We start from the raw sequence: 20831 nt of genomic DNA, 5'->3' as shown, positions 1-20831 counted from the left end.
CAGATGCAAAACCAGCTAAATGTCCAAAAAATGAAAAATGATATAATGGTAACCATGGTTTCAGTTCGTCATTAGCTACGTAATAAGCCATACATTCGGTTACAAATCCAACTCTAAACCCTTTAAATCTAGTAAATAAAATTGCATATGGTTGCAAAACCTGCGTGTGGAGACCGTAAGGATGCAATACCTGCTAACTGCACAACGCCATGTTTACTTTTGCAAAGCCTGCTAAATGTCACTGAGACAACATGGCCACATTGAGAGTTACGGATGCAAAAGCTGCTATTTCGATCTCCATAAGGATTACATTGAGCATACTAAAATAACGAATAAGATATTATTAGACGCTGATAATAAAGCTACTCTTTGCTCGTATAGTTAAATTGATATACTGCTGCATTAAGACATCAGCTGAGAGTTTCTGCCCGCGCTTTATCGGGGACTTCTAACCTTATACGTTAAGTGTGTTGAAGTCTTGAAGTGGTTACTGTGATTATCTTGCAGTTTTTTCGACTTTTGCTGAAATGAGTGTGGATGGATATGGTGTATCCTGTTTCAATAACTCTGTTAGTGTTGAGGGAGAAGATAATACAGATGATGAAGTGAATGGTACCAGTGAAAAGACGAATCCAAAAATTCAAACAATAAAGGTAAACATTTCCAAAAGGACTACATTCCAATGGGTGTCATCCTTAAAGAAGCAAACATCAGGGATATTGAAAGACTTCTGGAATTGCACTTCGGGTAGGACTGGTTTCGGAATGCAAACCTGACCTTCTACACCGAAATGTTCAACCAGCAGCAAGACCTTGCTGTCGCAGACCTGAGTGAAAATGAGGATGAACATACGGATGTAGTGGACTTCGAACTCGTGGATGAGGAAGAACCGAACATTTTGTAAAGTGTTATATTACATTGATGTTTGTAGAAATTGCAACACCAAGAAGGATACATGTGACTGAAATGAAATTGATATCACAGTTTAGATGCATGACAATACACAAAGGATTAGAATTACAGAACTGTACCTGATCTGTGACCGTGAGATTTCAGTATGGAGTGAAGCCTCCATACGCTGCAATCAGAGCTTCTAAGCGTCGTGGTATGGAATCAAAGAGTTCCTGGATATGTTCCTGGGGAATCTCCCTCCACGCAATTTGTATGCGAGTCCACAAAGCGTCAAGAGTGTGTGCTGGAGGACCATGACTAACAACCATATCCCAGACATGTTCGATGGGCGAAATGTCTGGCGAACGTGTAGGCCAGGAAAGCAGTGATACCCGTCGTTCTTCGAAGAAGACTTGCACAATCCTCGCCACATGTGACCGGACATTGTCCTGCTGAAATATGGCATGTGGAGTTGCCTGAGGGAGGGGCAGTACCTCGGACTCTGTGACCTCTCTAATGTAGCGGTTGAAGTTCAGATTGTCCTGAATACGTAGGAAGCGAGAGCGCATATTTTATCACACTAGGAACTTGTCCGCAATGCCGCTCAACAATGCAGGCTCTCAGACTGCGTTCACCACGGTAGCGCTTAACACGTATGTGACCATCACTGTAGGACAAGTTGAAGCGGGACTCGTACGAAGACACTACATTTGGTACTCTGTTTTACACATCTCCCGAGTTTGGGGTCGTTCGGGCCATTCTTTCTGGGTGTTGCACTTTTCACAAACAGTAGTACATAAGGAAACCTTCAAACTATAACATTAGTAATCTATTCTCATTTTTTACTTTTTTATAGCACAATATTTGTGTGTTTAATAATATTTAGGTATGTAACGAAAATAAGAATGTTCTCTTCTACCTTCAGTTTGTTTCCAAGTTAGTCTTGTCAGATAAACTGTTAACATTGATCAAATACCAGGTTTTGCAAACTAATGTATCGTTAATATGGCTACCTATAGAGTTGCAAATCCTGCTAACTGCTCTGTTCGGCTGCAAAACCTGCTATTTGCAAATTAATATACAATATAACTAATTACCTATTAATCATATATTTCTGAGCTGTAGGAAGACAGACTAAATATTTTTCCCCCATTATTTAAACTAGAAATCATGTCTCTAGCATCTGTGGATAAGTTTTTACACAATTTTCCTCATTTGCCAAAATTCGTCTAACTTGCATATAGCTGGTTTTGCAAATTGGCTACTCAGTTGGAAAGAGCCCTCAGCGCGCAGAGCTGAGAGGTCCCGGGTTCGATTCCTGGTGTCGGAACGAATTTTTCTCGATTTAATGGTGATAGAATAATAATTTTGTAAAACTGAAGGAAAAATGGTTGCTTGTTTTGAGAGTGCTGAAAGATCAAAATATCGGTTGTTCAACTCTTGCCATTGTCACTGAATTCATATTCGTTTACCTTGCTGAAACCCTGGAACTGAGCTTACTGTTTGGTTCGATGAATCAATATTGGAGAAAAGAAACAAGTAGCTAATACTCTAACATTTAAATATAATTTGAACATTTTCTGCATAGAAATCTTGCTTTCAGGTGGCATTTTCCTTAAAGAAAAAGTTACTTTCCAGTAAAAATGTTTGTAATTGTAATGTGATTCTACACTTAAATTCACTGAAATGGAATAAAAGTGTTGTCACGACGGAAATGTGTTTAAACAATTTTTTTTCCAGATAAACTACTCTCACCTTCGCAAATTACTTCGGCACGACCCTCCAACGATCATTTTACTGATCGTGGTTTGGGCTTACTCGTAATAACACTAATAGCTCCACACGATGTAAAAAGAAAGAAATTAAACTCTTAAACAAGGCAGCAAAATACCCTGAAGGCCGTGTCCTGTGTAACAGCAGCCTCTCTCTTGCTACAAAATCCACGTACCTTGGACTAAACGATTCGACATTCAGCGTGAATAGTTATCAAATTTCATTTTAACCTTGGAGGATACTCGGCACTGGAATGAGGTGGTGTGGTCGGCACCACGCTCCCACCGGTACTCAATTTGACAAGAGGCAAAGTGAACCTCGGAGCCGTTCTGGAAGTTTGGCAACGAGAAAATACCGTCACCACACGGGATCGAACCCCGGGCTCTCCAGTCGTAGCCACTGCTCTACCAACTGAGTTACCCATCGCTAAAATTATCATATTATGCTTTAATTTTGAAATCTGGTCTCTTCTCAAAATTAAGAAAACGTCAGCCACCGGCGTACCTCAGTCGGTTGAGACGCTTGCCTGTCAATCCGGACTTGCACGTGGGTTCGACTCCCGCTTGGGCGGATTACCTGATTGGTTTGTTCGAGGTTTTCCCTAACTGTAAGACGAATGTCAGGTAATCTTAGACCTCATCTCGTGAAATACCATCCCGCTGTCACCAATCTCATCGACGCTAAATAATTGAGTAGTTGATACAGCGTCGTTAAATAACCAACTAATAAAAGGAAAAATAAGGAAAGAAAACTGCTATCCAGTTTCTGGTCAGAGATCGGACAGAGGGTCCTTTGCGTTCTAAGAAAAAGCTGTCTTTAGAAGTAATGGGCTTTCAGAGGTTTCACTGCACGTCCCAGTTCGTTGTTATGGTAAAGCAGAATCGGATATATTTCTCGTCCAGCAGTAATTTAGCCTACAGTCTTTCTGTGAGGACAGACCGTGAAAACTGAATGATTGAAGCTTTCAGTGCCATGTTTCTTCATGTGAGACATACATTACAGCGATAAATTAAACATGGAATAAATAAAGAAAAGATAATCTAGACGGGTCTTGAAAGTGGGACCTGCCATTCATATGCGCTATTCCATATGAAATCGATCAGTAAAAAACCTCGCATTTTTTTAATACTCCAATTTTTCCCCTATTTATACAAGGTGCTGAGGAGAGTGTATTTGCAAAAATATACTATCGAAAGTTAAACGGTTTTCGTGTTGTTGAGCGATAAATTTAGCGTATTTTAGAAAAACAAGCCTCTTTCAGCGCTCAGAACTCTGGAACCATTTACTGCAGAACATTGAACGAGAGCTCATTTTAAAGCTGACATTTGGTAGGTTATAAGAAGTAATCCTTATTTTTATTGTATACCGAGAGACAGATAATCTGATATTACTTACTTTTAGGCTTTTCGCCCATTTGTAAAAATGTATAAAAATATTGAGAAAAAAACCTTGCATTATTAAGAGGGATTCGACATTGTTTGCTTAGTGCCACGGCAATAAGTTTCGAGGGTATTAAATAGATTATTTTCACACGCCTGGACTTGAACGGCGCAACACAGCAAGCACTGGCCGAGAGATGAAGGTAAGCGACCTTTGGGCGTAATTTTACTCCTGTGTGTATGAAAACCTGTGATAAAGCTAGCCCAGCAATGCGCTACCAGACGAAACATCACGTGTTTGTCTCCTGGCCTTGCTTGCCTAGGCTAGCTCCCGCCTCACAGTCAGCTGGTTAGCTCACGCGCGTACTATTTATTTTCTTTATTGGATTTTTCAATACTTTCTTATTAACGTTGCACCAGTAAAAGTACGTGTTTATTTGTACTTTCAATGCGGAATCTAACTATATATTTTAAAAATATTTTTTTCGTGGACAAAGGAGTCTTAATTAAGAAAAATCTAAATTTCTCCATTTCTATAAAAAGTAAGAAAAACTGTTTACATGTCAATATAAACTTTAACTTTTCAGCATCAAAATAAACCATGATTTTGATCATTGGGTGAAAAGGTTTCGGAGCCACAACAGTTTAAAGTTGCTAATTTTATGAAAATACGATAAATTTAAATGTTATTAATTTAAACACTATGAAATTCTGATGCCTCGAACTTTGCACAAGGCATTGTATCACAGTTGTCAACGGACAGAAAAAGTTTCATTGTATTTAAAAATTGCAAGGTCAATTTTTTCTATATTTCGGTCGATTTGAGATGGAATAGCCCATATAGCCAAATACCATCTCGCTATCACCAATTCCATCGACGCTAAATAACCGAGTAGTTGATATAGCGTCGTTAAATAACCAAGTAAAAAGTGTAATCGAATATGGTATTATTATTTATAAACATATAAATTAATACGCTTATCACTGTTAGCGACACTTCACATTATTAATCAAAAATGTTTGCGAGCGAACATAAATACTTATTTCATTTTGTAACTTGGCTCAATCGCGTTATATCTAATAACAACCAGTTAATATTATTATGAATAATAAAATTTGTGACTTATTTATTTTCAGTATTGATTTCAAGTCGGTGTGTAAATCAAATTGCCTTTACGGAGCCAAAGGAATAATCCACGGATTAAAACTGTAGACACCGTAGAGATGCTGTGGACACCGTGGAATCTGAAAATTGATTTTGTTTTATTTCTCGTAGCACACGAAGATTTAAACATGGCCACTAACACACCTGACTTCTCTTTCACACCTTTAACCAATACCTAGCAAAAAATTTAATCTCCTAACAGTTTCAGTTGTTGCCATTTTTGGATTCCAAAAGTGACGGGTTTCATGAGAATGACCCATATGCTATAAGCTACCCAATCATTCACAGAATAGGGGTGGTAAGCTGCAGTGCTAGCCTTCGGGTCCCTCCTCGGTACAAGAGAGAGAAGGAAAACCTCCAGGCAACTACAAGTGTGCAACCTTGAAGAGCGGCTAAACTTTCATCAGCAAGACAATAATGAGAATCACATCCTGTCGATAACTCTGCTGTCAGCTATCTTCAGGCAGATAAGCGCCTGATATGCTTGATTGACGCCCTCAATCAGTGGATGTAAACCAATGTCAGCTATCAGTTGTTGGACCAGCACTGCGTGTTTAAGAATACGTTTAAAGTGACGAGAGTTTTCATTTAGTTTGTAAGTAAGGTCCTGGTTTGGCTCTGTTGGTAGACTAAATAATGGAAAGTCCTGGGTTCGAACCAAGGAAAGTGGGATATGATCATCATCATCATCATTATTATCATCCCAAATCAGAAAAGTGGGGTATCAACATCAGCTCTATTTAAATCAATGCTTTGTTAGCTCCAACAGCGCCTGCCTGTATTTAAACCAGTGCTTTGCTTGCTGTTTGCGTATAGGCCTACAGTATATACAAGCAGGAAAGTTGTTTGATACTATTATGGCTCATTCACAATGAAAATTAAACATAACGTAAGCGTTAATTTAACGTTACAGTAAAATCAAGAAGTCATACCAAACATAACAGCAAACATACTTGGTAACCATGGAAACATAACAACGACGCCATTTCCTCATATTCTGTCATATACTTCAGCGCTCCACGATTGTGTTCTGTTTGCAAATCACGTAAGCATAATCATGAAAGTTTGGAGTTTGCAAACTTTCATGTTAACGTCTTACGGTAATGTTTATGTCAATGCTTATGTGAATCATTGTGAATGATCCCATTTGGTAGCCTGGGCGCAAACTTCTGTGTTTATGTTACGGTTATGTTTAATTTTCATTGTGATGAGCCTTTACAAATTAAAAGTAATATAAAATATTATAGCAGAGTAATGTAGAAGTAATGTGAAGTGCCATCAGTATCTTAGAACTTCTTATTCTTTGTTGTTGTGCCGTTATCCCCTTTACATTTCTCATGGCGGCTGAATATGCCAGTGAAGTACTCGATCAGAATCAGCAGACTAAAAATTAAATTCTCTATACATGCGTACTAACACAACAAGTTGCCGGTAATGTTTGAGACTCGTATTTTGGAAAGTCCCGGGTTCAAACTCCGTGGCCGGCCAATCTGGCTGGGATTTTTCACGATTTCCCTCAGTCACAAAACCAAATGCCGGATTGGAAATTTACGTAGTACCATGATTCATCACCAATATCATAAACATTAATCAAAATCTAAAATCACTTACATGAATACAAGCCATCACTAACACACAATAGGCAATAGAATCAGGAACTCAACAATAGTAAAAAACGGCTACTGATATACCCACATACGCGATATGACCATTAGATGTTAAATCGTGTATAAAAAAAAAAAAAAAAAATCAAATTGTCAACCCTGACCATTGTTGTTAATACGCTCACTGGCCACTCGATTTTTAAATAATATTAATATTGCAGTTCAAATCAATAATAAAATTGTTGCCATTATTATTTCTGGAGTCTGGAGTTTCATTTGAATATCTGAATTAAAAATACCGGTAATGTTATTATAATCAGTGTCATTCCGGTAATTTTGGTGCCGATTTATAAAGCAATAAAAATTGATTTTACGTAAAATAAGAATTTGTCTGACCAAAAATATGGATTATCCAACAAATTTTATTTATACAGATTTTAATGTATTAACTATTGAAGAAATTTATAAATATAATTTACCACAGAAATAAAATAAAACAAATCTAATAGACATGAATATCGTACTCGAAGACAAAAGTCTACTTTCCCATTAATTGAGCCTAAGTGTCATACAAGTGCAGCTCTTAAACATGGTGCTAGTTTCGTCCCAAGACTTCATAATAAAATTACAAACCATTTTCCAAATTTGAAATATTTCAAAATTGAAGCTTTTAAAAAAATAAATTTATAAAATTATTCATGATATATAATATTAACAAATGATTTTTTTACCTTTTATTTCTGTCGACTATATTCATGTTTTTATTGAATATCACCGGCTTCTCTCTGATTGTCAATTTATATTAAATGTGTATTTTTCTCTCTTTTTCTCTTTCTTCTTTATTCTTGCTCTTGTGTTGTATTTATTGGTTTGAATTAACTTACTTACTGTATTTAGTAAACTGGCCTTGTAAATTTTATGTTATATTGTTGACTAAGACCACACCGTACACGAGCCTGGCTAGAAACAATTTTGTTTTATAAATTTAATTTGTACTTACCAGCTAGGTAATTAAATAAATAAAATTAAATAAATAAATAACTATATACAATCTTTACTTTACTTTGTTTTTTATTCTTTTGAATTTGGATTTGAATTCATTGCTAGGAAAAATTGCACGTACCTTACAAAGTTGTTTCAGTTACTATACTATTGTAATATTTAAAGAATTTTAATTATATAGACAATAATTTTAAAATACTTTGAAATAATTACAAGGAAAAAATCACAATCAAAAAGAAAGTACTCTTATGTTTCAGCGTTTGTAGCCAGGATAGTTAGTAATATTAACATAATACCAATAATATAATAATAATAATAATAATAATAATAATAATAATAATAATAATAATAATAATAATAATAATAATAATAATTGAATAAAACATAAAGTAGTGTACAATAATTAATAAAATTAAACAAAATTTAAAAAAAGCATGATTTAGGAAGGATTATACAAAAGAAATACATATTTAGGCAAATGTTTAATTTTTCTCTTAAATATTTTATTATTGAGAGTTGTTAGTTGAGGGTTATTTTTAACAGAGAATTAAATAGTTTGGAACCAAAACTTAAGCTGGGTTTTAGATCAGTAGCATTAAAACATTTGGGTTCAATGAATCGATTTGTCCAATTTCTTTTTGTGTCATAATTGTGTACGTGGGAAATGTCTCTTTTGTGGATCTAGGTATCCTAATAAGACGTAGACCTATTTATAAAATTGTTAAATATTAAATATCTTAAATTCTGAAAAAAAAAATTAGATGGATGGTCAACAGGTTTTGATAGGCAAATTTTTATTTCATGCCTACGGAGCATCTTACTTCATTCTAGAAGCCTCTGAACTGTGGAGCGAGTCGCCCTGAAACCTCTTCGTTATTTATCTTCTTTCTTTCAAACTTCATTTAGGCTGAGTATTTCTTTAAGCTTGTCTATATACTCACAGCAAGATGTCCCACGTCGACATGGTGGAAGACCTTCTGCAGTGCCATCTGTGTAACAAAAGACTGCGGCGGCCCAAGATGTTGCCCTGCCAGCACACATTCTGCCTGGAGTGCCTGCAGGGACTCGCCCCGCCCGCGAGCAAAAGTGAGTGCGATGCAGTCTGGACCAGGAGCGAGGACTGAATTGGGAAAGTTACTTTTAAAGAGTACCGGTAACTAAGTTACGTTACAGTTACTTACCAGACAAAGTGAGTTACAGTTATAGCTACCAACGCAGATACTTTTGGAGTTGCTCTTTAAAAACATGAATTTGTGTTAAGATAGCTTACTTCCTTACTTCCAACCCTGATCTGAGAGGAAATAATAATGGATGCCTACAAACTATGTGAAAAAGAAAGGATCCACAATGTTCGTAGTTAAATATACCTTTAAAAGAATGTCTAAGAATTTTCTATCGCATAATAAATATTAAGTTATAGTTTATCATAACACATGACAGAAACATTACTTACTTACTTACTTACTTACTTACTTACTTTTAAGGAACCTGGAGGTTCATTGCCGCCCTCACATAAGCCTGCCATTGGTCCCTATCCTGAGCAAGATTAATCCATTCTCTACCATCATATCCCACCTCCCTCAAATCCATTTTAATATTACCTTCCCATCTACATCTCGGCCTCCCTAAAGGTCTTTTTCCCTCCGGCCTCTCAGCTAACACTCTATATGCATTTCTGGATTCGCCCATACGTGCTACATGCTCTGCCCATCTCAAACGTCTGGATTTAATGTTCCTAATTATGTCAGGTGAAGAATACAATGCGTGCAGCTCTGCGTTGTGTAACTTTCTCCATTCTCCTGTAACTTCATCCCTCTTAGCCCCAAATATTTTCCTAAGAACCTTATTCTCAAACACCCTTAATCTCTGTTTCTCTCTCAAAGTGAGAGTCCAAGTTTCACAACCATACTGAACAACCGGTAATATAACTGTTTTATAAATTCTAACTTTCAGATTTTTTGACAGAAGACTAGATGACATCTCAACCGAATAATAACAGGCATTTCCCATATTTAATTATAATATTTATAATACCGCAATATGATTTTAGTGACAACAGTAATGATTTATAAATGGACAAAAATTCCAGCTGCAATTTCTTCAAAATCAATTGTTAGACTATAGACCTTTGTACCTCAGGACTTCTCAATTGTTAATTTTCAATAGAAGATGTTTTTCAAAGCATTCATAAGATTATTGTCATTCGGACATTTCTAAGGCAAATTTTACAATATGCACAGTTTTTTAAATGTGTTTCATAGCTGACATTGTTGTTAAACAGCTGATGTGACAAAGACAAGGATTCAGAACAGGACCAAGCGAGCTACAGTGAGAGACGTAACGGTGGAAACAGTTGCTGCAACGAACCAAGTGGATATGAGCTGTCCTAGGGACCACGTTAATAATATACGATAGAAATTATTAGAAATAAGGCCGTTAGTACACAGTCTGAGATTAAATATACTACATGCGACTAGAATAGTAACGATGTTTTCGTTATTTCGTCACTGATAAAAGTAACTTCAATACAGTTACAGTTATTTTATTTAAATAATAACGCCTTTACCGAGCATTACTTCGAAAAAGTAACTGTTGCTGGTAATGGCATTACTCCCTAACTTACTGCTACCACTACTAACAAGGGAAGGATTTCGGCTCGAACAGGAATTTTTGGTTAAAAATTTGTACAGAGCCTTACCTCACAATGGCGATGAAGACCGTAAAAGCATTCACTTGTGTAACTCTCCGTTTGGTTGGTATTGGTCAATACACTTCTTTAAAAATGTACATGAGGATTCTGTATAAAATGCATGAAACAGCATGGAGCAGAGCAATAAGCACAACACGCAGAAGCAACACCTGAACAATCTGCTGAACCACACTCCAGTGCTGAACAATCAAATGCTACCTGAATTACATTTTTGAAGTACCAGACTTGTTCAGGATTCACGTAACCAGCTGGCTGCCAGGAATACTGAAGCATAGGGCGGTATACTGGAGCAGACAACTGGTTATGAACAACAGAGTGCATTTTCATTATAAACACTCGATTTCCCAAGTTAAGGTCTGGACTCTCAGCAAGAGTCCTTATGCAATCTGTTATCCTCCGAGCATATATTTTGTACTGTCTAAGGAAATAGTTATCCAGAGGCTGGATATATTTAGTCTTTTAGGTGGAATGATCATACATTCCATGTCCTAGCCTTGGAATGATTCATTTATTAAGGTTGTGTCCTTGTGCACATTCAATGACTCACACAACAGTGTACACTTTTGATTAGCTGCAATATTTTCAGACAACGTTGGAGAAAAATGTTCTTAAATGGGCTCTAGACATTTTACCACTCGCACTAGCTTCTAGGCTAGGCTAGGCTTACGGGTAAGGTGTCCCATCCCCTTAACTTGTACAGTGCTCTCCCCACCCCTCAACTTGTACAGAGCTCTAACAGACAAACCACACATTACACAAACGAATGCTTTTGGGAGCTTTGTAGAGATGTAAAGATGAGCCTGTATACAAATTTTGGATACGAAATTCCTATTCGAACCGAAACCCTTCCCTTGTAAGCTACTACGCTACTAGTGAGTGGGTGGGTGAGTAAGCGAGCATGTTTTTGTTACTCCTTCCTCTAGAAAAACAAATTCCGCACACTGAACACAGACTCGTCAGACAGATGCTGTACTCAACAACTGATGGGTCTGATTCTGCTAGTACGTATGTCCCTCATTATTTCAGATTTGGCGTGTCCTTCCTGCGGGTTGAACGTGGAGTTGCAGACAGCAGGACCTGATGGAGTGCTTGTCCTGCCTCCGAACTTATACTTGGACTCCCTGCTGACAGCTCTCCAGCAAGATAATGGCGGCAGTGCAGGCGTGGACAAGACTCGCTGCAGCAGATGTCAGACAGTTGGCAGCACCTCTGCCTGCCAGCACTGCCGTCAGGTAGCACTGCGCTCTGCTGGAATATAATTAAGACTCAAACTTGGCCTTTTTATATTTAAAAGCTTCATCAGGGGATATGAAACGGAAAGTTTAGAAATAGCAATAGAAGTAAAAAAAGATGGCTAAAACCGTAGAAGTCGTAAAATTAGCTGTTATTTCTTTCATCAAGTGATCTATCAGAAATCATGCTAGTCGTTTCATTCAAGAGACGAAAAAGTAGGTAAAAACGTAGAAATCATAAAATTAGCTGTTATTTCTTTCATCAGGTGATCTAGAGAGATCTGTTGTTCATTAATCCAAGGTTCACTTTACAACATGCACTCCTATGCACTCTGACTGTAACATTTTTGACATGACAGCTGTTACGAGGGACTGGCGGCATGAACAAGAATTGCAATCTATCATGGAAGAGTCTCGTTCATACGACCGTTCTTGTTCCTTCTTCTCTCAGAAGCCATCTCCCGCATTTTAAGTTCACTTTGTATAAAAATCCTGCTCTTCATTGTTAGTACTATAAGTCTGACGACGGGCCTATTCCACCTTTAAGTTTTTCAACTTTTCACTTTGCAATTTGCACTTTTCATTAGAGTTTCTGTTCCACTACCGCGTTTGCAGAGTGAAAGGAAAAGTAGAAGAAACATTTCAAATATATTATTACTTTTGTTTTACCATTATAATAATTTGGAAAAGTGCGAAGTCGTCATGTGCTGAAAATGGATTTTTCCAAAAAACCGTCCAGTTATATGGAAATCATTTGCAATCATCAATCACCGACGTTATTACTACTAGCATGTCACGTGACGTGTCTTAATATATATTGTGGCTGTGTTTAATTACACGAAGCATGATCGTAGTTCATTCTTCTTTTGTTTTCATGATGTACTGCCTGATAATAGATGTACAGATACGGAATTAAAATTTGGAGCGAGTCTTGCTGGGAGTCCGCCTGTATGTAGACAACAATTTCGCACGACTGTCCACAAGTAGCATACATACAGGGGCTCTTGTTTACTGCACATGCGCAGTGTGTTGTAAGCGAAACTTATATATAATAAAGGAGCTCCAAATTTTATTTCCGTATCTGTACGTATCAACCAGAACCTCAATCAGAGGTAAGCAAACAGTTATTAGTACGTAATTCGTACATCACCATTGTGTGTAATTTTTTCAAATAATGAATTAATCAATTAATCAAAACATTAGATTTTCTATATTTGTTTTCTATCATCTCAAATGTTGATAGCTTTCCAGTTCGGTATGTGCTGAAAGCTCATAGCTGAATCTTCTTCTCTACAGAAAATACATTTTGGTGATGTATAAATTTCAATTCTGAAGACATTTGCTATCTACCAGTCACGTCCAGTCATACGCGTAATTTCTAGTTAAATTGACTCGTAGATACTAAATATGAACAAAATCTGTCCAATACTCTTAAATGTTTTCCAGTTCTTGTAGAACGGGCCTACCACAGAGCCTTCATGTGTGAGTCGTCCCTTGATTTCTTAGTTGTTCTGTAGATATAGAATTGCAATGAGTAGTCTACATTCTAAACGTGTTCTGAAGCTACTAAAATTATATGCCACAAAATATAATGGTTTATTGATCGTTCGTCATAGACAGCACATGTTTGGGTCTATTTGGAGCCTTATATATCTTTACTGAATTTAAATGCCAGCAAGGCTACACAGCAGTTTGCATGTTGGCAGGTTTTCTGCACTGTGTGCTGGTCAAGCCACATCAGCGAGCTGAAGAGTCAGCTGCCGAGTCTGCTGGACCAGTTGACAGGGGCCAGGGAGAGGCTGGATCATCGTATTCAGGACTTCAGGGTAATATAACCAGCACTTGGATTGACTTTTGTATATCAGAATAAAACATATCAGATAGTGGTGAGACTGATGATCTTCTGAGGAAGTTGCAGTGAGTCTGACATAGTAATAATTTATTTATTTTCTCATTTATTTATTCATTTATTTATTTATTTATTTATTCATTTATTTATTCATTTATTTACTCATTTATTCATTCATTTATTCATTCATATTTATTCATTCATTCATATTTATTCATTCATTCATATTTATTCATTCATTCATTTATTCATTCATTCATTCATTCATTTATTCATTCATTAATTTATTTATTCATTAATTTATTTATTAATTTATTTATTTATTCATTTATTTATTTATTCATTTATTTATTTATTTATTTATTTATTTATTTATTCATTCATTTATTTATTTATTCATTTATTCATTCATTCATTTATTTATTTATTCATTCATTTATTTATTTATTCATTTATTTATTTATTTATTTATTTATTTATTTATTTATTCATTTGTTTATTCATTTATTTATTCATTCATTCATTTATTCATTCACAAATTATTATGAGAATGAATGACAGAAAATGGCAGTGAGATGAAATACAATCAATATAATGGTCAACATTAACCATTCACCAAATGCAACAAAATAAACGGCAGTATCTAACAAATAATAAAAGATTTTAAATAACAAGTAAGGATATATCATGCATAAGTAAAATCAAATCTGATCTTGCAAATTAGCACTTTTAATACACCTGGCTATTGGAGAAAGGGATTTAAATAATTTAGTGAAGAAGATTCAATAATAATAATAATAATAATAATAATAATAATAATAATAATAATAATAATAATAATAATAATAACAACAATAATAACAACAATAATAACAATAACAATAATAACAATAACAATAATAACAATAACAACAATAACAATAATAACAATAACAATAATAACAATAACAATAATAACAATAACAACAATAATAACAATAACAATAACAATAATAACAATAACAATAACAATAACAATAACAATAATAATAATAATAACAATAATAATAATAATAATAATAATAATTTATTGTTCATAGATTTGTTAAGTACAAATATTAAGCATTATCAGTAAATTCCATGTTGTTCTCCACACTTTTACCATCGTTCATTTATAAAATAATTATCCAAGAGACTTATCTTGCATTCTGATGTTTTCATACATCTTAATACTAAAATCTTACGCACACTGTATTTCACAAACCTCTAACAAATAAATGATTAAAATGGAAAGGGAAAATATTTGGATAACGAAGGAAAGGGAAAAGTGCAAAATAAAATGCCTACATGTATGATAATCATGAGAAAAATTACAATTGTACGTAGGTTACTAACAAAATTTTAGATTAAAACGCTATATTATATGAGAGTTTATTGATCGTTAGTCATTGACAGCACATATTTGGGTCTATTTGGAGTCTTATATAAGCCAGCACATAAGCAAGGCTACACAGCAGTTTGCAGGCTGGTATTCTGCACTATGTGTCCTCTCCGTAGATTAAAACTCAAAAAAGTTTCATATCCATGGTTCAAGAATTAAAACAGAAAATCAACGTTCCGAATTTAAAAGAAAACTTACAAATTAAACCAAACCCTTTAACACTATTAAATTATAAGTATAATCTAAATTTAACACAAGAAATACTGAAATCAGAAGTAAACACTGAAATAATGAAACAATTTTCTTGAGAGACAATTAATATTAGGTACCCTCCACAAAACTGGCTTCATTTATACACTGATGGATCCTTGATCTCCAGGGAACAAGGTGCCGGTGCAGGTGTTACGTGCTGTCTCTTCTCACTTTATAGATCTCTTGGATATGGAACAACAAGTTTTGACGGAGAAATCATTGCAATAAGTGAAAGTCTCAGGAATCTTCTATGCCACATCAATAAATTTAAGAATGCAGTTATATTGTCAGACTCCAAAGTAGCTATTCTACCAATCGTCTCTAAACACACACCTTCATCTCAAACAGCAGAAATAACTAAAATGCTCTCTCAATTAATATCACTTAATAAAAGAATTGTATTCCAATGGATACCATCCCATTGTGGAATCCTGGGAAACGAGAATGCGGATGCTTTAGCAAAGAAGGGCAGCACTGCTACTTACAGACCTGTTACTAAATCTACGTATTAGTTTGTGAAGAGATTTATTAAATCTACATACTTAGACTTCAACAAACAAAATTTGATAACACAATCTCAAGGAAAAAAATGGAACTCTCTGCATCATAATCCACAGTTAATTCCCAATTTACCACGCAAATCGTCTATAGCTGCATTTAGATTGGCAACAGGCCATGATTGTTTGGCCAAACACCTGCATAGAATTGGAATATCTCAGTCCCCTAACTGCCCATTGTGCAACTCAAACCAAGAAATGGATTCGGAACACCTCAAAATCTGTGCTTCAGTGGCTGACCATGACCAATATCTTTGAAAAATATTGGAGTGCAAGAGGTCAAGTGACTTTATTGTCAAATGCCTGGCATTAGAAAACAACAACATATTAAATGTTTCGTTTCATTATTGGCTCGTTATTACAATTGCAGTATCATTGTTTACGTTGGCACCTGATTGCCTGTATCAATTGCAGGAAGTGTGTCAGAAGCTGAAGCAGCACATCGACGTGGCCGTGGAGGTGAGGATCCAGTCGCTGCGCGTGCAGCAGAGCAACATGAACAAGAAGGCGGAGGAGCTGCTTGCGCAGGGGGAGCTGTCCGTGGCAGAGCTGCAGGGTAGGATCCACACCACCGAGAACACGGTGGCCAGGGGGGCGGACTTCGATGCCCTGCCCAACGACAACAAGAAGGTGCTTTGTCATGTTGCTTGTCTTGTGTTTTAGCATAACTTCAATCTATACTATACAGATATTCCATAGTTATAAGCAGCGCTTTTTTTCAGCCAGAACGGTCCGGAACGCGTTCCGGTAAACTTTTTGCCATTACAAATTCCAACGAGATATATTTTATAAGCGAAATTGAAAATTAAAATTGCCGCCACTGCCAAGTCAAAGAGTTCAAATTTTCTCATTATTGTCGTTGGTGCAAAAGTAACTCATGCAATCTAGTGCTGCCATCTTTCGTTATTGATCCTGACACTATAGCTCGAAATCGCAAAATTTCCGTTATGCTTAAAATCGATGAGCTCCGTTTGGAACTTGTTGTAATATAAGGTATGTAGGCCTAATATTCTTAAACCTACGTTTTTGTTGTATAATGTGATCGAATGGTAAAGTTCCGGTAAACTTTTTTTCCAGAAAAAAAGCACCGGTTATAAGTAAACTGAGAGGATGATGAAACAAGACAAAAACATAAGTCCGGAAACCAGTCATTTCCGAAATCTATGGGGTTTATTATGTCTGGTCAGTACAGGTGCTCTGGGGTAACATAACATCCGATATGCACTGGAGGAAGAGAGCGTTATAACATGTGCACAACATGGCCACCGTTCATGATAAGGCAGGCATCAGCACGTTTCCTCATCGACTATTGTACACATTCGAATATCCCTGGCATGTCTCTAATGCGTAAACAGCTATTAACAATGCATTTCTTGAGTTCGTTAACATTATAAACAGGGCTGGAATACACGAAACATTTCAAAATATCATAAAAAATGCAGAGGGTTGAAGTCGGGGGACCTGGGAGGCCATGGTGTTTGTAAGCCATGGCTGATACACCTGTTGTGGAAGCTTGTGCCTAAGAACTCTCGAACGTTCAACTGGAAGTGAGCTGGTGCTCCGTCTTGCATATGCGACAACAGCTGCCTTTCCCAAACAGGCACATCGTGCAAATGTCACGTAGCCATGCTGGAAAGATGGAGCTACGCACGACCAGGTAAGAAATGAGGTTGCAAATGTACGAGATGTATTTGGTTGGTGGCCACAGTGATGACATATCTCGGAAGCAGTTGGTTTTCAGACCTGTGTTTATTAGAACTTTCTGTCTTTTTTCACTGACTTCCAGTCACCCCTGAAGGAGGCCTACTTATGATTATGAAACATCATGTATACAATAAAATTTTGTATATATGGGAAAAAACTATAAATAAAATGTACTTAGTCATATTTTATTGTAAGAAGTCTTATCTTACGGCCACAGGATATAAGTAGTGGTCCCGTTTCAATTACAGAGACTGAATTGACAAGGTTCTAATGCAGCAAAGGTTAGAAAAACTATAAATAAAATGTACTTAGTCATGTTGTGTTGTAAGAAGTCTTATCTTAATGGTCACAGGATATAAGTAGTGGTTCCTTTTCAATTACAGAGACTCAATTGACAAGGTTCTAATGCAGCAAAGGTTAGAAAAACTATAAATAAAATGTACTTAGTCATGTTGTGTTGTAAGAAGTCTTATCTTAATGGCCACAGGATATAAGTAGTGGTCCCTTTTCAATTACAGAGACTGAATTGACAAGGTTCTAATGCAGCAAAGGTTAGAAAAACTATAAATAAAATGTACTTAGTCATGTTGTGTTGTAAGAAGTCTTATCTTAATGGCCACAGGATATAAGTAGTGGTCCCTATTCAATTACAGGGACTGAATTCACAACAAGGCTCTAATGCAGCAAAGGTTAGAAAAACTATAAATAAAATGTACTTAGTCATCTTGTGTTGTAAGAAGTCCTATCTTACGGCCACAGGATATAAGTAGTGGTCCCTTTTCAATTACTGAACTGAATTCACAACAAGGCTCTAATGCAGCAAAGGTTAGAAAAACTATAAATAAAATGTACTTAGTCATGTTGTATTGTAAGAAGTCTTATCTTACGGCCACAGGATATAAGTAGTGGTCCCTTTTCAATTATAGGGACTGAATTCACAACAAGGCTCTAATGCAGCAAAGGTTATAAAAACTATAAATAAAATGTACTTAGTCATGTTGTATTGTAAGAAGTCTTATCTTACGGCCACAGGATATAAGTAGTGATCCCTTTTCAATTACAGGGACTGAATTCACAACAAGGCTCTAATGCAGCAAAGGTTAGAAAAACTATAAATAAAATGTACTTAGTCATGTTGTGTTGTAAGAAGTCTTATCTTAATGGCCACAGGATATAAGTAGTGGTTCCTTTTCAATTACAGAGACTCAATTGACAAGGTTCTAATGCAGCAAAGGTTAGAAAAACTATAAATAAAATGTACTTAGTCATGTTGTGTTGTAAGAAGTCTTATCTTAATGGCCACAGGATATAAGTAGTGGTTCCTTTTCAATTACAGAGACTCAATTGACAAGGCTCTAATGCAGCAAAGGTTAGAAAAACTATAAATAAAATGTACTTAGTCATGTTGTGTTGTAAGAAGTCTTATCTTAATGGCCACAGGATATAAGTAGTGGTCCCTTTTCAATTACAGAGACTGAATTGACAAGGCTCTAATGCAGCAAAGGTTAGAAAAACTATAAATAAAATGTACTTAGTCATGTTGTGTTGTAAGAAGTCTTATCTTAATGGCCACAGGATATAAGTAGTGGTCCCTTTTCAATTACAGAGACTGAATTGACAAGGCTCTAATGCAGCAAAGGTTAGAAAAACTATAAATAAAATGTACTTAGTCATGTTGTGTTGTAAGAAGTCTTATCTTAATGGCCACAGGATATAAGTAGTGGTCCCTTTTCAATTACAGAGACTGAATTGACAAGGCTCTAATGCAGCAAAGGTTAGAAAAACTATAAATAAAATGTACTTAGTCATGTTGTGTTGTAAGAAGTCTTATCTTAATGGCCACAGGATATAAGTAGTGGTCCCTTTTCAATTACAGAGACTGAATTCACAACAAGGCTCTAATGCAGCAAAGGTAGCTCTACTTCCTTTATGTACCGGTAATTTATTTAATTTACTGTCAGCATATTTCTCTAACTTTTTACATCTTTCCTTTGATTGCCGGTTTGTTTTCGTGTTTCCACTTGCATAGAATATAACATGTTATTTATTTTTATTCAATATCCATTTTTATTTTCTCTTTCTGTGAAGTTTAAAAAGAAGCACAGAATTATGCACCTGTAAAAGTGGAATATGTGCGATCTAACACCCGTTTGCAGCAAGCCTGGTGAACAGAATGCCGTTTGTTCTGGGTAAACCATCTTCTCAAACACTTTTTGCCTATATCTTTGTGACAGTATTATTTATTTTTGTGTCATTCTTTTGTGTGGTAGGTGGCACTGTTTCTGCAGCTGCACCGCACAACTTCAGGCCTGCTGGATGAAGTGTCTCACTGGGGCGAAGCACGTCCGACATTCGACGAGGAGAACTTCAGAATCGACATGGCGGGCGAGAGCAGAACCAGCAGCGAGCCGGAGGAGCCGGACGACGTGTTCTGTGAAGCGGGTCCGCTCAGCTCGGCCGACAGCATGTCCCTCTACTACAGGTCAGAGCTCAGGGTGATCGTGTTCGAGTCCCACTCCGAGTATCTGCATGTTGCTAATGGAGTTCTTCCATTTGCCTTCTTGCATCCCAGTATCGTAATGACAGATCTGTAGCTGTTACATTTTTACAGTCCTTGAGGTGTGTCATGTTCATTATATTGTATGTATTTATTCACACTGCAGTGGGTATATACCCGGTGTCAGTGGTAACTAATTACACTCAATAATGACAATAATAAACTTATTAATTAAAAATACAATTAATAATAATACTAATAATTAATACTAACAATAATTAACAACGACGACGACGATAACAAATATACTAAATTAAATGAAACGATCACTTAAAATAACATTTGAAATAAATCTAATTTGTATCTTAAAACTAAGATCGAACTAAAACCCACGAGTATGATATGTTCATATCTGCACAAGTACCTTTCAAATTACACTCATTTCGCTGTCAACTCACTCACTGCAATGGAACTACGACACATTTCAATGATTCTATCCTGATTTCACTAACACTTCAAAAACATTTCACTGTTCAAATACTATGCACTGCCACTATAAACTATAAAGCTTCACTGACAGGAACACGTTTCACTTACACAGCACACTTCACTGACACGACATACTTCTTCACTGATACAACACACTTCACTGACACAACATAATTCTTCACTGATACAACACTTCAATAACAACATATCATTTACACCCTTTAAATACTGTGTATAATTACCGTCTATTAGTAAGGTCCTTAATCCTATTTTTAAATACATTTTTGGTTGTTGGTAAAGCCTTTAG

The 20831-nt window shown here is 36.0% G+C and overlaps 1 protein-coding gene across 7 annotated transcripts in view; it reads left to right on the top strand.

Moving 5' to 3' along the window:
• Positions 1 to 20831, top strand: part of LOC138711262 (tripartite motif-containing protein 2-like) — an 84394-nt gene that overhangs the window by 53569 nt on the left and 9994 nt on the right. For 6 of the 7 annotated variants that reach the window (XM_069842691.1, XM_069842695.1, XM_069842694.1 and 3 more), the window contains 5 exons: positions 8758 to 8900; positions 11551 to 11756; positions 13463 to 13582; positions 16249 to 16464; positions 19809 to 20020. In XM_069842691.1, coding sequence (XP_069698792.1) covers positions 8758 to 8900; positions 11551 to 11756; positions 13463 to 13582; positions 16249 to 16464; positions 19809 to 20020 — 897 coding nt within the window. Of the gene's footprint in view, positions 1 to 5569; positions 5804 to 8757; positions 8901 to 11550; positions 11757 to 13462; positions 13583 to 16248; positions 16465 to 19808; positions 20021 to 20831 lie in introns of those variants that run through there. The other variant, XM_069842696.1, reaches the window with a different exon arrangement.

The sequence above is a fragment of the Periplaneta americana genome, chromosome 12 (assembly GCF_040183065.1).
Source record: "Periplaneta americana isolate PAMFEO1 chromosome 12, P.americana_PAMFEO1_priV1, whole genome shotgun sequence".
In the NCBI taxonomy this organism is placed as follows: Eukaryota; Metazoa; Arthropoda; class Insecta; order Blattodea; family Blattidae; genus Periplaneta; species Periplaneta americana.
This window is presented reverse-complemented; position numbering and strand designations above follow the sequence as displayed.